This window comes from Phalacrocorax carbo, chromosome 4, assembly GCF_963921805.1.
Source record: "Phalacrocorax carbo chromosome 4, bPhaCar2.1, whole genome shotgun sequence".
In the NCBI taxonomy this organism is placed as follows: domain Eukaryota; kingdom Metazoa; phylum Chordata; class Aves; order Suliformes; family Phalacrocoracidae; genus Phalacrocorax; species Phalacrocorax carbo.
The window spans coordinates 52,720,641-52,737,459 of NC_087516.1; the positions used below are offsets into that span (position 1 = coordinate 52,720,641).

Here is a 16,819-nt window from a genome sequence, read left to right on the forward strand (position 1 = left end):
GTAAAATGGGAATAACTGCACTTCCTTGCTTTCATAAAGTATTGGACATGCCTGAATGCAAAGAATACTGCTTATGCCAGTTCTTTTCTCTTTTTTGCCTTTTTGCTCTCCTTTGGCATGGCATCTATAGTACTGCAGATCAGACGGCAGTATGTAGCACTCTGGTTTAGTGCTGGTTTCAGGGCATCCTTGCAAGATAAATGATGGTGGATCCTTTTTTCCACATGGGCACAGAACATGGTACTGGAGTTAAACATGCAGGTGTGACGTCCCAGAGGCACTTGATGTAAGAAGCAAACATCCCTGAGCTTTGTGCCTCCCCTCTGATGTTGCACAGAAAAAGCAGGCTGAAAGGAATGATACTTTGCAATCTACAACCAGGAGCTCTTGAAACATGCAGTAGGTCTGGTTCCCCTCTCATTCACATCCAGTAGCGACAGACCAACTCGCTTGAAACTCCTGAGGTGATACCAATGCAAAATGAGCAAATGTGCCAAGAAGGCAGAATTCTGCAGTGGAGTCAATACTCTTGTATGGAGTTATTGTGGCAGTGCATTTCATGAAAGAGCTGGAGAAAGGGGAGAAAATCATGTCACTACGTGAAATGCTGCGCCCACAGGACTGGAGACTGCAATGAAGGAATAAAGTTGCAGGTATCTGAAATGACGCAGTGAGCGCTGGTGCTTAGATTCAATAACAATTAAAAGTTTTTAAGAGAGCTAGGGAGAAAATTGTAACTTCCATTTGAGGGAAAAGCAAGTGAGCAGACTCAGCAGTTCATACTGCTTCACTCTACGTGATCCTCCTGCACATGGCACTGCTGCCTCTGCACTATACAGGCTGTGGAAGGCTACTTCTGCTCCAGTTTTGGAAGTGGAGACCCATTGTTTTTTCCTCTGCACATGTTTTTGTGTTTGTCAGGGAGAGATATAGTTCTAAAATACTACTTATAGGCAAAGGGAAGCTTTGTCTCTGATTCCAAATAGGATTCCTGTCAACTGATTTCTGATAGTTGGTTGGGTATGCCTTTTGTTGGACATGTGTCCCTCATTGTCAGACATGGGTTTTAAATCTCCTGGCAATCCTGTTTTACCATGGTGTGCGCATTTTAGAACAACTGCTGCTTCCAATTAAGGTTAAGTGTTTTGCATTGCCCAAATGCTCCTTAGTGAAAATGTATATTCTCCATTTCGGAGTTATGCAAATTTCTTTTTCTGTGACATTGGAAAGTCAAGGGAAAAGAAAAGCCGCATTACCTTCTTTTCCTGGCATCTCTTGCAACCATTAAAGTCAAAGCAATCTCAGTAAAAGGTTGCAACTGGCACCAAAGGAACACTGCACCATTATTATTCCTGGAGTAAGAGAGCAAAAATAGACTCTCAGACTTAGGCACATTTTGTCTTCTCTCTCCTTCTTTTCATATGCTGAGGCTGCTGCCAAGCCCTGCTGCTCCTTTGTCTATAACATGCACCAAGCCGATTTTTCCTCAGTGCCCTTTTAACTGACATATTTATCAACACATTGGCTATCTAGCACTTCTGCTGTTACAGTACCACTGTCACTGGCCTCCTTGCTGTATCTTCTGCTCTCTTCCTTACTCCCACATTGCAGCAACCTGCATCCTCCTCCTTGATGTCTAAATGGATTTGTTACTTCCCAACTGCAAATCTCACTGCCTCATCACTTATGGGCTTACATTTAGCATCCTTCTCTATGACCTCAAAGCTGTGATTATGTCCCTTTACTCTTCATATTCCTTTATTGCCGTTCCTTGCGAAAACCTGTGGGTTCTCTTTTTTGCTACCCCCATGCCTTCCACTAGAACTGTTTTAACATTTCTGAATTCATATATTAGTTATATAAGCATTGCAACCTCAACCATTTTTAATAAATGTGGTGTTTGGGGTTTCACTATCTTATGTGGTTGTTAGTGAATATATAGCTTATCTGAGGTGGTTAGGAACAGTCACACTGCATGTCAGGTATGAAACCATGTTGAGGGTGTTTTTAAGTAATACAAGCTGAGATGCTGGATTCCTTTGTCGCTGGTGCCAGATACACAGTCTGATACAAGTTTATGCCTTTCTCCAAAATACCTGATCATGACTGTTTATTTCCCAGGAGCTGAGTTTTCCATGCATGGGTTTTCTCCCCCCTCTTACCTCAATACCGTACATTTCGTCTCACTTGAACACCCTATCTGTAATTTTATTTGTGAAGTGATTACTCTGTTACTGAATACTTCTACTTATAGTATGTTCCCACCTCTGCTGTCATTCTGTGTTATCTGCCAAGACTTTGTCTCCCACCTACCGCTCTGCTTTTATTTACCTCATTCATTCCCCATTACGTGCATGCCTGTGTCTTAATATTGTGGCATGTGGCCCCTGTACCTGATAATCAACAGTGCTTTTGCTCTGGGGTCACCGTGCATCTGAAACTCTTTGTCACTTAATCCTGTTGGTGTAGGCTACATCAACTTGCCTCTCAAATACTTTTCCTTCATAAAGCTTAGTAATATTGGGCTCAGAACATAAAACTCTTTCAATGGCACAATAATTCGCAAAACAAACAATGAAAAGTTGCAACAAAAGACTTGGTTTCCAGCTTTTGTGCATGTTTTATCTTGGCATGGAAAACAATTTCCTTGCTTTGCTTTCTGACCTTGAGCAAGTAATTCGCCGTGGCACATCTGGTTTTTTTCTTCTGTGAAATAGAGATGAAGGTGCTGAGCTTCTTTGCAAAGCATTTTTGGAGCTACAAATAAAAAAGTGTTCTATAAAAGGTAGCTGATATTTTTATTCTTGTCATGGTTGTTATTCTGTGTCAGTCAGCGAAATAAGCACAATGTCTATTCTTAGCAAATAATAATGGTGATGGTTGTTTTGACTCGTCTAAGGTTTTCTTGAGTGGCTAAGTTGCTAATGGAACTGATGTTCTGAACTCCTACAGACTTTTCAGTTTTTTCACACCCATGTATTTTCTGCAACTGATGTACTGTCTTCCTTGCTTTCTTTTATCTTGGTGTAGAGTCTGTTTCCCACTTTCATGGCAAATGCAAGATCTGGTCTTAGTATTGTTTGCTCTTCAAATTGCTCTGTTTGATTCACTTGTCTAGTAGAATTGCATCTTTTTTTTTTTTTCTTTTTTTAGGGAATTAAATATGTGCCTCTTTTTGTTTACGGAAATACTTTCCCCTCTCTACAACACCACACCAAAAAAAAAAAAAGTTGCTTTACTGTCCCCTTTGCAGAACATTCCCTGAATGTTTGCTGTTTGCACTGTAGGAAAGAAAGCTCCCCCAGACTGCTGTTCACAGATTGCTTTTCCTTTGGGGGACGGTCTTATTTCTGAGCAGTATTGTTCAGTAATATCTGTGCTTGGGTGAATGCCAAGCTCATCCAGGGCAGCACAGGCAGCTCTTCCCATTGTAGGGCTTCCAATTAAACTAATGCTACCAGCTGTGTGTTCTTTTGTCTGCCCTGGACTAGGTTGTGGTATTGTGCTTCGCACTGCATCTCTCCAGCAGAGCCTGTGGTCTCCATACTAATAGTTTGGGCAAGAAAGGGGAACTCTGAAATGTGAGTGTTCAGAAAAGAAGGGGAATGTAAAGGAACTTCTGGCAGTGTGAATGATGCTAAGAAATGGGCCTTCTAACCTTGGAAAAAATGGTTTGGGGGGAAACACAAATGTAATCCTTTGTATTTAGATCATGCAAAAGTGTTTTACAAATGTGTCAAAGTATCATAATCGCCGAAGCATAAGAGAAATCAGATTACTTATCCAAAATTAGTCATGCAACTAAGTAATGGCAGAGGTGTGACTGGGATATGAGCCTTCAGATTCTCAGTCCAGTGCCAAGTCCTCCAGATCTTGTTTCTTGACATTGGAAGAGATGGGGTGAAGTAGGTGGTGAAAAAAAATTTAAAAAAAGAAGAGGTGGAGGAGGAAACATGAAGAGGCAGAGAAAGTTGCTTTGCCTGGCTGGAGCAGATCCTAAGGAGAGAGGGAGAATAGGCGATGGGAGAATGAAAGCCAACATTCTGCAATGTTCAGGCAAAGAAAAAGCAGATAGGAAGGTAAAGTTAGATCTGAGATAAAAAAGCTGGAAGGGAAAATTGCCTGACAATCTGACTGAGAGGTGGCAATGAAAGTGTAATTTTTGTCAAATGGCATCAAGTTCAGTGTTTTATTCTCTTTACAAGAATGTTGCCCTGGCTTGTTTTGAGCAAGTCTGTAAAAAGAGAATTGTTGATTCTCAAGGTTTAAACAGGTTTTGTTGTTGATGTTTTTCCCCAACACTTCTACATAGACTTTCAGAGAGCACAGAAGTAGAGTAAATCCCTATGATTTTATCAGGATGTTATCTTTTGATAAAATTGTCTTTAATTTTATATTAAGCTGCTTTAAGACTCAGCCTTTTTGTTTCCATATAATTGCTTCTATGCAGCAATTGTCTGCTCTGCAGCAGGCAGAGCTATTAGAAAAGGTATCAGACACTATGTGCTGCTTAATAACTTCTCAAACAGCGCTGGTTAGGGAAATTAAAAGATTCGGCAACAGGGCAAGGATGAACAAAGTAAGTGATGGAGGCTGTTGCACAGTAGACTAGAGTAATATATGCATCATCATTAAATAGGTAATCAAGTGTAATCTACCAATGGCTACACATGAAATGAAAAGTTTTTATTTTGCTGAATGGATGAATGGAAATTCCTCATGCAATACTCTGAGCAAAGAGGCTGGCAGTAGGTGAGATTTGGCTTGTGTCGATGAGGGATCAGCACAAAAAAGGGAGGATTTTGAAGTCAATCTTGGAATCTAGGCCTGAATTTCCCTGCATTCCTTATTTTTCAATGGGCTACGTTAACTTTGCAGGTAAACATCCCTGTTGGGATGCCAGTATCCTAGAGGTCAATTTTGTGATGTGTCTCTAGCCCTTTCTCCAATGAATGTCACAGCCTGGCTTTAATTGCTTTAACCTCCTTTCCCTGCCCCTCTTCATCCATTAACGCTTATATCGAACCTTTTTACAAGAGTACTGGCTAGCACAGTCTCCTCTTTCCAGGTCTGTCAGCACTACAGCCTCTTTTACCTCTCAACCATAGGCACCCTGAAAAGCTGGGGCACTTTTTGGGGAGTATGCTCATGTTCATGTGCTACAGAGGAGGCAGTTGAAGCCGTTCTTCAGGTGAAGACTTATGGCTGTGTAACTTCTTTAAAAGTTGGAGGCTTTTAAATGTTTTTCAAAGCAGTTCAGGCTTCTTGAAGGGCTAGGAGCCCTTCTTTGAGGGTCTCCTCTGTGACAAAACCCAGGCGCAACTCTTGAGTACCAAGTGAAGCCAAATTTGAAAAATGTAAGTATAAGAAGTTGTACTGCTGTTTGTCTGCCTGGTGTGGTACTCTGGAAAGACACATGCCCCCCATGTGCCTCTGGAATTGAACAGAAGAGCTGCAGGTTGGCTTGCAGGAAAAAATAGATAAATCTGGACTTTTGTCCAAAAAGAACTTGTGGAGCGGTCCACTTGGTAGCTTTTGCAAGCTGCCCTTCTTTCAAGCTCTGCCATTGCATCCTGCAAGAGGTGGTGTCAAAATACCTTTGGTATATATACCTTGCGTGCCTCCAAAATTGTGAGACTTCTAGTTTATTTTTTCAGGGCTCAGATGAATTATTATGTTTTAATGTGATGGATATAACGTTACCGTAATTGGCAAAACTTGTATACAGGAAGAAATCTGACCCAGAAAAACTCTCACAAAATGCTTTTCAGTAAAAACATCTGAAAGTGGTTGTGGTGTTTTGTGCAACAGAGATGCAAATGCGTTCTCTGGTAATATTTTTTTACTTTTAGATATCAGAAGTTTGGATTATTTTTTCCAAACAAAGAAATCCCAAGGCTTAGGAAGCACAGCTGTTAAAACTCAAACACAAGTTTGTATTACAGTCAGGACAAACTAAAATCCCTTAAAGGTTAATTACAAGTGAATTTAAAATACTGTTAGCAGTCCAAGCTGTGTATAAATATAGTGGAGGGGAGGGGGAGGTGGGCTAATGTTTATAGGGAGGAGGTAAATGAAGTGGCTTTCTGTAATCTTATCAAGAAAAGGGACAGGATAGGTTCTGTTACCTGCATTGCAGGGGAGAATATTCTTTAAAATCCACTCAATAACATTTCCTCCCCCCCTTCATCTTACCCTTCTTTCCTTCTGAATACTTTTCAGGATATATTAGAAATGTGCTGTCACTCATCTTGAAATAATTCAGTTCTAAGTCTGGGATGAACCATTGTGTTATGAAGGAAAAATAATTTGCAAGAGCAGAATTGCTATAAAAGTGACTAAAAAGATTTATTGAAAGTTTGAGGCCAAGCTCCACTTGATCATGGTTCTCATAAGCACAATTTATCCTTACATCCTGCATCTGAGATTATGAACACCAAACAAAAAGACCTGTGGTTTATCTGTTTAAAGTTCTTGTAAGTTTTCATAGCATTTTTTTGTGTGAATACATAATCTTTCCACAATGAGTTCATTAATATTTTGGGACTGTTGTTTAAAGGTGACGGATAAAGGCCAAAAAAATTGCGTTGTGGTTAGAATGGCTACTTGATGGGGAGGAAATAGAACACCTCAGAAGTCCAGACTTTGACCTTATTCCTTACCCTTTGCAACAGGGAATTTGTACGCTACAGTCTTTCAGTCTTCATCAGCATATTGAAACTAAGAAAGGATTTGAGGAGCAAATCAAGAAATAGTAGCTTATATTTTCAAAGCTACATAGAAGTTCTGATTGCCTAATACCCATTTATTAGGTGCTCAAGTCACCTGATGTTGTATTTTGCCCCTTGGATCAGCTGCTTATCCCAATTTGGATGTGGATTAGTACAAATAGGATGATGGAAAGAATGATTAATTTCAGAATGTGTTAATAAATCTGTAAATACTCTCTTCATGCCTAATGTATGGGGAAAATCTGAGGTTCTTATAGACTAGATTTTTCTCCCTGACCTTTGACTGGATTGTAGGTTCCTGGCTATTTTGCTGAAATGGTGAAAGAACCTGAGTATCCTTCCAGGTAACCTGTGATCCCTCTGGTGGTGAATTGTACAGACCTCAAAAGAGTGTAAGAAGATAAAGTTTCTGTGGAAAGGCTGTACTCTCCTTCTACAGAAATCAAGGGAAAGCTAGTTTGGCTCAGTTGTATGGAGCCTTCCTGGTTTCAGCATCCTTGGAGTACTTCCAAAACACAGAGCAGATACACAGGGAAAATACTGTTTATAACCCTTCACTCTCCATCCCAAAACAGAGATATCCGTGAAGAGAGGTTTTTTCCCCCCAGCTTCACATTCAGCTAAATAGCTTTGAGGCACTATTCTACATGGGTAACGTGGAAAACATCCAGGAGCAGAGAGACTGAAATGATGCTGGCTTTGAAAAGGATGTCCAGGAGAATGACACTGGGGTGTCCAAGTAAGGCCCATGGGACCAGGGCTCTGGAAACTGGGTTTAGATCTGTTCGCTCAACATATAATCAGTCAAACAACACTACTGTTCTGGAAGAAGCCTGGCAGTTTCTAAATTACAGAAGATGTAAGTGACCCGCAAACACATCTCTGATGATTTAAAGGAATACTACCCACTTGTTATGCACAACATATAGCATTTTCAAAAACATAATGTTAAGAGTTGGTCTGACTTTGCTATACCAGACACTTAAATGAGAGGAAAATTAAGCTGTTACTGAAGACTCCAGAGAGGTTATACTAATTTTTTTCACTTTGGCTCATCAGCTTGTGATGTATGAGGGTGATTTGTAATGATTTCTTCCTTTTCCTTCCTGATAATAAATAAGTAAGAAAATGCTCACATTCATAGCAACAGTTAAATCTTAGTAGTCTTTATTTTAGTCCTTTTTACTCCTGCATCTGCTTTTAAGTTTGCTTTTAATTATAGAATTACTTTTTCTTTTAATTACAGCAACTAGTAGTTATTTAGGACCTACTATTGTTTCCATTTTACAGAGAACACTTTTTAGGGACACATTTGTAACTATAGTGATTTAAATTCTGCTTTGCTGGAAGTACTTATACAAGCTAGTAGCCTAGATGTAAATTATTTATCTCAAATTGCATTGCTATGGTCTTTATTTTTTAAAAATACCACAGTGAACACAAAATCAGGTTTTTTATTTTCTTTAGACGTCATGCCAAACTGACTTAGAAGAGATTTTACTCTAAAAGATGGCTCTTTTTGTTACTGGTGATTGGCTCACCAATGTTAGAAGTTCAGTAACTTTGCATTTTGAGAAGGACAAGAGTTAAATGTAACACTGGGTGCATACCAGTGTGTGCTATACATGAGACCGTCTCTATGTATATCTACAATGGAGAAACTTTTAAATTATTTTATAGATGTTCCTAATATTCTCTCTACACAATGTGTAAAATTCTGTGATCAGTTTTATTCCTTTAGCTGGTGAAGATCCAGTTTTTAATAGCATCTGCTATCTGGCGGTTATGAAGGCAAATTAATGTCTGGACAACTTGTGTTTAAATATAACTTATTCTATGAAACAGTAGTGTTTTATAAACACTATTACTAATCTTCTGTTGCTTCTTTGTTATACTTGCAGTGGAGCTATGTACAAGTCCATTTGAATTTGACATTTCTACTATCCTGAGGTCTTAAAAGACACAGCAATATTTTTCTTTCTCTACTTAATGGTAAACTAATATTCCAAGATCATATTGGCAGTAGACTAAATACCAGCTTGGAAATACAATCTCTAGGGAGGTCATAGTAAATTAAATTGCAACAGAGTTTTGAATGGCAAGGTAACATTTAAGTCTTTTTTTTATATATATCTGTGTGTGTTTTGTGGTGTTCTGGTTTTTTTTAATGCACATGGAACAAAATATGACTTGGATATTTCAGACTCAAGAAGGAATGTGACCAGGATTTCAAATAGGTTTGAACTAGAACTTTCAGTCAATTAATAAGATACAGTTGAATGATTTGGATCACTAGGAAAAGGATTCAATAGAGCTTTTTTTTCTCTTGGGGGGGGGGGGAAGGGTTAAGATGACATGTAGACCTCATCCTTATGCTTTTTACCAATCAACTCTTTCACTGAAGCCAACAGAAGTTCGGCTTGTCTAAGCAATGTGAATATCATACATGATAGTTTGACATATCATCATCAAAGGTTTTACTTTGTATGTGTATATTTGTAGAAATTATACTTCTATCTGAAGAATAATCCAGTTATGCTGACTCAGAGGCAAACTCTGCAACTCATGCACTCATTTTCTAGAAAAGCTGCCTCTGAGATAACAGCCCTTTCTCCAACAGCTAATTCTCTGTATATTAAATAGTCTCTAGGTGTACAGGAATAAGGTCCATTTGTGAGCACAATTAAGTGCATATTTCCCCCATCCAGCACACACGATTCTCATAAGTGTATCATGGAAGAAAGAGCCACATGGGCAACTTCAGTCCTGAGGCTATTGTAACAAATGTGGTGCAGTGTCAAGAGAGATGATTTTAATCCTTTATTCAGTTTGTTTGCCAGTATTAGCATTTGGCCCTGTGGAGCTAAATGTTCCATGCTGTTTTCTTCCCCTTCATGTTTCAATAACAATTTTCACAAAAAGCGTGTTTCCCACTTCATAGCATTACAGGGAGTGTATGGGTTATTCTTGGTCTGAAAGTAGGGGTGAAAGTTTAGACATTGTTCAAGCAATTTTTGTAATGTGGTCTGACTCTGCTATATTTTTAAAAGTCATGTTTGAGAGACTGGAGGGTCATGCTACATATTTTATTCAAACAGGTGGCATCAGAACCACTTAGACTCAAATTTGTATTGAATTAAAAGAAGGCTTTTGCAAAATCTATCAATTTTATTTGTTTGTTGATATCTGGATATAAGGATATCTATTGGCATAGATAGCTACAGGTGTTTATTGATTGAACAATACGTCAATAAAAATAGTTTGTTTCTCAAGTAGTAGCATTCTCATTGGGATATGCAACCTAGATATTGCAGTACTTGGTGCAGAAGAACCGTATCAGGAAAGAGATTTGGCATCTCCCTAAAAAGATAACTTGACAAGCCTTTTATCTTTATTAAAAGTGATGACAAAGAATGTAAACAAGCAGCATAAAAGATGAATAGCTAATAAGATTGTTTTGAAATGTTCTGAATATTAGAAACTTTTGAGATACTGATGGGGTTTTTTTGTCCAGTTTTCAATGATATTTGGTACTTTTCTGCAAAAGGATATTTCTGGTTATTGAAAATGTATTACCTTTCTGAAGCCCAGAAGCTGGACCAAAAGCTGAGATCTATTCCGAGCATATACAGAGAGAACACTTTATCCTAAACCAAAACACTTGAAACCTCTCTGTGGGAACACTTGCCCTCCCATATTTATCTGCATGAAGGAATTCAGAAGCGTTCCCATCAAGTGGAGCCTCAGTGGCATCAGTGCACCCTGGGAATCCACCACGGCATGTTCCAGATCTCTGTATCTTAATGAGAGTAATGCACTGGCTTCAGGAGAAGGTGGTTCTCTACATTCATGACCTGTGGTGCTGTCCTTGACCTACGAAGTCAAGCACCACATGGGCCTGAACGCAGAACCCCATTCCTCATGCTATAAATGTTCCCACTGAGATCAATAAGTGTTTGAGGAGTAAAACATTACTCACTGTGAGTAAGAGCCATATGATATGAGACAACAGGTCTGGCGCTAAAATATGTTTTCATATTTTTAAGGAAATATGTTCTCACATGTGGGTTTCTTGTTTTTGGCTGCACCTGTTGTATGTGCAGAATGTTCCTGCAAAATAAGTAATTGCAGGGTTTAGTATTAGGTATGCGTATGTAAATACATATTATTTTTTACCATCGCACTACCTAATTTACATTTGTAAATGCAGGTTAACTGCACGTGTAGCTTTGCCAGTGGCAAACTGAGTATTTCAAAATTTAGCCTTGGTTGTGCACTGGGGAATTATGCTACAAGCCTGTGTTGTTTCTTCATTCAAGCTCTCAAGCCTGTTAGAAACCCAATATAAATACTTTACTCTGCTTTATTTCACAGGGTAATCCTTCAAAATTACAAAACTTATCATTAATTCTTTTGGTATTTATTGATTGCATTAACATTAATCGTGATAAACACCTTTGGTATTAATGTGGATGTCATTGGTATTGTGCTTCAGACTGTCTGCTGTAACTCAGTCCTCATTAGCAGGACCATTAGTTGTGAGGAGTTATTTTTTGCATAAACAACTCCATGCCTTTCTTACAGAAGTGAGAAGAGTAAATATATATACTGTTCACTGATTTTAGAAACATTTTGCTATTTATAAAACTAGTTTTTCTGTGTTTGGGGTGGTTTTGTTGTTGTTGTTTAGGTTTGGGGTTTTTTTAAGAAAAAGAAAAAATAAGTTACATGAGATTACTGCATATATCTCTTAGAACCCAAAAGCATCTCAGTTTTTCTTGGACAAGCTAATGTACATAATTGTATTCAGTTATCTTCAAAAGTTGACAGCAAGCCTGAGCAGTTATTTCTTCAGGTTTTCTCTGTATAATGGAAAGATCCTGTTCATGGAGCTGTTGTGCTAAACTTTGAAGAGTGCTTATCTCCTTGGGTGGCCATGTTAATTTGGTAGCTGGCATCAGTTCTTACTGTTCCTCAGAAGGCCCAGGTGTGGGTATCATTTTCAAGGGATAATTAATTTCTGGGCAAGGTGGATGGGGAAGTCTTCTAGCTTTCACCACAAGACAGCTCAAAGTTAATAAAGAAGCCTCATGATTTTCCTGAATTCTAGGTCTGAGTTACTTAATGTGCAAAATTTTATCCATATTTCACTAGACAGAACCTGTTGTGTTTCAGTTCCCAGTATCTGCATTTCAACAGCAAAATAGGCCCTATGCACTGAAGCACTCTCATCTTGAATAATTCTGTGTTTTCTTACAGCCTGTGACCTGATGAACCAAGGCATCCTGGCCCTTGTCAGCTCCATTGGCTGCACATCAGCAGGATCCCTGCAGTCGCTGGCAGATGCCATGCACATCCCTCACCTCTTCATCCAGCGCTCAACGGCAGGAACGCCAAGGAGTGGCTGCGGACTCACCAGGAGTAACCGCAATGATGACTACACACTCTCCGTCCGCCCCCCTGTCTACTTAAATGATGTCATTTTGAGGGTGGTCACAGAATATGCCTGGCAGAAATTCATTATTTTTTATGATAACGACTATGGTAAGTATTTATTTAGCAGGGTGATTTTTGTCAAATCCATAATTCTGTTGCATGCAGTCACAATACATCTTTATAGTCTCCCTGTAGATTGTTTTGCTTGTGAACATTTACGGTTCTGTCAGCATTTCACAGCACCTCAGAGAAATCTGTTTCTAAAATCCATCAACATTTACAGGTTTATTTGATAATTTCTTTGTTAGAGTTAGCTGATAATTGGAGAACTTAGCTGGCTTTCTATTCTGCCTGTGTTTATGAACCGTAAAAATTTTTAGCAAGCTCTTTTGTTTTTTGGACTATAGAAATATGAGATGATAATTCAAGAGGCAAAGTGTAAGATTTTACGTTCTGTAGAATTATTTCTTGTGTGGTGAATCTCTTCTGTTGGCATATATTTGATAGCCAGAAGCTGAAGCGGTGATGAATATAGGACAGGATAGAATGAGCTGCTACTCGTATATGTGAAACTTGTAGAGAGAACTTCTGTAGAGTGAAGAACTTGAGGAGGAGGGCCTGGAGAAGACAATGTTCCTTCTTTTTTGAGTTCATTTAGTGTTCCTGAAAGGTGCTGAATTGATGGTGGTTGTGTTATAGAGTAAGTGTGATACAGGGAGGCATCACATGACTCTGCCATCCAGCTCAGTGACTCAGTCAAGTTCGGTACAGATATTTTCTATGAGGAAATATTTTCTCTCTTTCCCTCTCTTCCTCTATTTTCTGAGAGGAGAGTTGGACAGATTCCTGTAGTATAGGTCCATTACCTAACCAATTTTATGATCCTTTTTCTATGGAAAAAATGCTTTGAAACCAGACCTGTTTTCTTCGCATGCATCCATTATTCATAAGTAATCATGACTGGTTTGGGTGAACATTTTAAAACTTACTTTCAAAGCTAAATCTTTAAGTTATGGAAAAACGCTCACTTCAGCGATTTGCTGTGCATAATATCTGGTTCATTCAGGTCAGGTGTTATTGATTTTTGTTCCCAGGCTACATAATAAATTCTTAAATTAGAAAGATAGAAAATGATGAATAGGAGAGTTCCTATTTATAACAAAGCAGCATCTAAAAGCACCAGCCATAGGATAAGGAACACACACCTAAAAAACCCATCCAAAAAGCTTGCAGCAAGGAGTATTTTTGTTCATGTTTTATGAGCTTGTGCATTTAAGTGCCAGAATACCTATGAAGACAGTCATAATCTTGCCAGCCAAAAGATATCTTTTTGCATGTATTTTGAGTTTACAAGTCTCAACCGAATTTTACAGTTAATATTTTTGAATAATTATATTCATAAACACTAGTTTTAAATTATTCAGGTTTCATTATTTAATTTGAGAATTCAGTTCAGACACCATGTCATTTTGTCCTTGATTTCTGGATAAGAATCACATTATGGTGTGACTCGTGTAACACAGATGCCTGCCTGCAAGGAATAAGCTTCAGACCAGTAGCTCCTTCAGTGACACATCCTCCCCAGATGTGACGTGTGGCAGATATTAAGTGTCTCCACCAGCCTCTATGGCATTCTGACCTTGGTAGTTAGTAATGTCATGCTGGCCAAAACAGATTGGTAATCTGACCCTGATCAGTGATCGCTATCATGCCCGTCAGGAAAAGGTGCAAAAAAAGAAAAGTCTTCATTTAATATATACTGAGCAGTCTGTCCCCTTTCTAAGCATTTGTGTGGAATGGGTATTTTGAGTGGTTTTTTGGTGGGGTTTTGGGAGGCTTTGTGTTGTCTTTTTCTTTTTCTTTTTTTTTTTTTTGTGTGTGTGTGTGTGTAATTTGGGACTAATACCATGAAAATAGAAAGATATTAAATGCAACCTGACTTTTGAGTTAACCTGCAACTCTGAATTGGGCTATTATCTGTGCAAAGATATAATGTTTCTTAAAATTGTGCCAAATCCTTGATTTCCACAGTCATCCTAGGGCAGCAAGCAGTTTCTATATTCTCTTTATGCTTCCTACAGTTTCATTATAGAATTTTATGTTGCTGATGTCATTGACTATCTCCTCCTCCACTTTTAATATGGAACAAGAAAGCAGAAGCTTCAGCTCATCATCTCTAACCTGAGGCCCCACTTGTTATTTGCATTACCATGAGAGTCGCTCTCTGTCCCTCCAGTCCCTCCTCTTGCTCATACTGGAATGCATCTCTAATTCCTCACTACCCTGTTTCAGGTGAAATATTAGGCTTGACACAGTATTTTGCCTGTTCTTAATCCTCTTAGCCCATTTTTTTATCTATAGCAGTAGTTTTCCTTGTACCTGTTATTACATTATTTTCTTATCAGTCCCTAGAGAGCAACCTTGCCAGGAGCTTATTATAAATCTTAACAAATTATGTCACTTTCTTACTTTTTCCTGCTCTTTTATTGATATACTCAAAGCATTTCCAGTATGATAGCAGTGCACATCATCTCTTCCCAGGTTCTGTGTTGACCAAAGAGGGGCTTGCATAGAGGGAGGAGAGGAGAAATTCAGGGTGTGAAAAGAGGAGCTTAGAATCACTTGTTAAAGGATTATAGAGTGGAGAAGTCTGAATTCAGTATTCCCCCTGCTTTGAGCAGGAGGTTGGACTATGTGACCTCCTGAGGTCCCATCCAGCTCTAATTATTCTATGTTTCTGTGGTGTTTGAGAAAGCCATTCATTTAGATGGGTCTATAGATGTGAAATACTTAAAAAAGCCCAGCATCAATGTGGGTTTTATAAAAGAGCAATGGCCCAAGAACCCCAGAAGAGTTTGAGGAAGGGAACATTGCTGTTAGCTTCTGTGCCTGCTTTAGAAAGAAATCGAGACTAGACATGCAGACACGGGGTGAGGTCCAGGGGTAAGCCATCCCGTTGGTCAAGGTGTCAATGCAGCTAAGGGTGGCTGCAATTCCCTCTGGAAGATCCCAGCCCCATTCCTCAGCTTGCCTGAGAGGATCTGCCACAGTAGGAGATTTATTTCTTTTCTCAGCTCATACAGACCTAAAATCAAATTCTGATTGGAAGCTTTGCTCATTTTAGCTGCATGCAGCTGTTACTAAATGTTACATTAAAATGTCTAATATTATTAAACATTAAAGTAAGTGGGAGATCAACACTTGCATATTAGGAAGAGATTATTGATATGTTCTGCACAGTCCTCCGCAGAACTGACACTTGTGCAAACAGAGCAATTTCTTGCCCCAGTGGTTTTTTTATGTGATCTTTCCTTCTCAAGGTGCGTATCATAACATTAAGTAATGTCTCCATAACAGTAAACGGCATTGGGGAGTAATGGGAATACAGATTTTGCTATGTGTTAATCCTTTATTTTTTTTTCCCATTGTTGCCATCTTTTTGTAAATTTGAAAAAAAATGAAAACATTGTTAGACTGACTGGTTCCAGCAACCAGCAGAATTCCAATATTTTCCTTTCTGAGAAATTACTTTGCATAGTGATTTAATTTAACAATTTATAACAAAATACTGTAGTTTTATCACTGAAATTATTTCCAGTAGTAATTTTGCTCTGTCAAAGAAAATGTGCCTTTCATATTTAAAATAAATTTTCCTACAGTAAAATTCAGGTCATATCCAAAGTAAGTACTGTGCTAAATCAGATCCCTTGCACATTTAAAACAGGCAGTGACCATTTATGTGTCAATTTATCAATATCATAGGGGGTTTTTTATCCTGTGAATTGAATGGGTTTTGATTTTTGTCTTGCAGTCTATCATAGATTCCTTTCATTATCTGAGAGTTAGAGAATTGTTTGTAATTGAAAATGTGTCTTTCTGCAGGGTCAAGAGATATTTCCCCAATGTCATTCTGTTTTAAAAACTCCCAAATTCTTTTTTGAATGTAAATAGACAAGTATATTCAGTTCTAACATACTAACATTTCTTCTACGTAGATGCTAGAAGACTCAAATCTACTTAAAGTTTCTTTACCAAGAAAGTTAGTCTCTGAAGGAAGCAATTCTTCCATTAGGTCATAACCAGCTGGGTGTTGAAGTAGTGATGTAGAAATGCATTTCTGAAGTAACCAACATCTAAGTTTTAAATGATGAGTTTTTTCCAAGTAAAATTGTAGGTCAGCTGACTATCCTAACAAAACAAAAGACACCTTGATAATAATCCAAAAAGCACTTTGCTGCTGTTGACTTAGTTAAGCTGAGTAACTAGTGAAAGGTTTTAGTAAAGCCATAGTCTTCTGTCAGCGATAGAGCCTTGCCAGTAACAAAAGTGAGGCTAACACATAGTAACAGTTAATGAGTGAGGAGGTAAGGAAAAAAGAACTTTTTAATTTGAGCAGACTTAGGTGGTGTTTGTTTGTATTTCATTTACTACAATTGTATCTTTACCTTTAGTGTATAAACTCAGATGAACTTGTGAAAATCAGAATGAGACGAGTCATCTTTTCCCAATCCTTGCTCTCTGCTGGGATGATCTAGTTTAAACTCCAGTGAAAATAGTGCAGTCAGTCCCCTTGTAGTCAATGTGTTTTGTTCCTTGAGGTAAAACAAGATAAAGGCCTGTCCAGGATACGAAATCTGATTTTGTTTAAGTAA

At 38.4% G+C, this 16,819-nt stretch overlaps 1 protein-coding gene across 1 annotated transcript in view; it reads left to right on the forward strand.

Moving 5' to 3' along the window:
• The window catches only part of GRID2 (glutamate ionotropic receptor delta type subunit 2), a 743,546-nt gene that overhangs the window by 417,880 nt on the left and 308,847 nt on the right, over window positions 1–16,819 (forward strand). Inside the window, exon 3 of the mRNA XM_064449954.1 lies at window positions 11,991–12,275. Coding sequence (XP_064306024.1) covers window positions 11,991–12,275 — 285 coding nt within the window. The remainder of the gene's footprint in view (window positions 1–11,990; window positions 12,276–16,819) is intronic.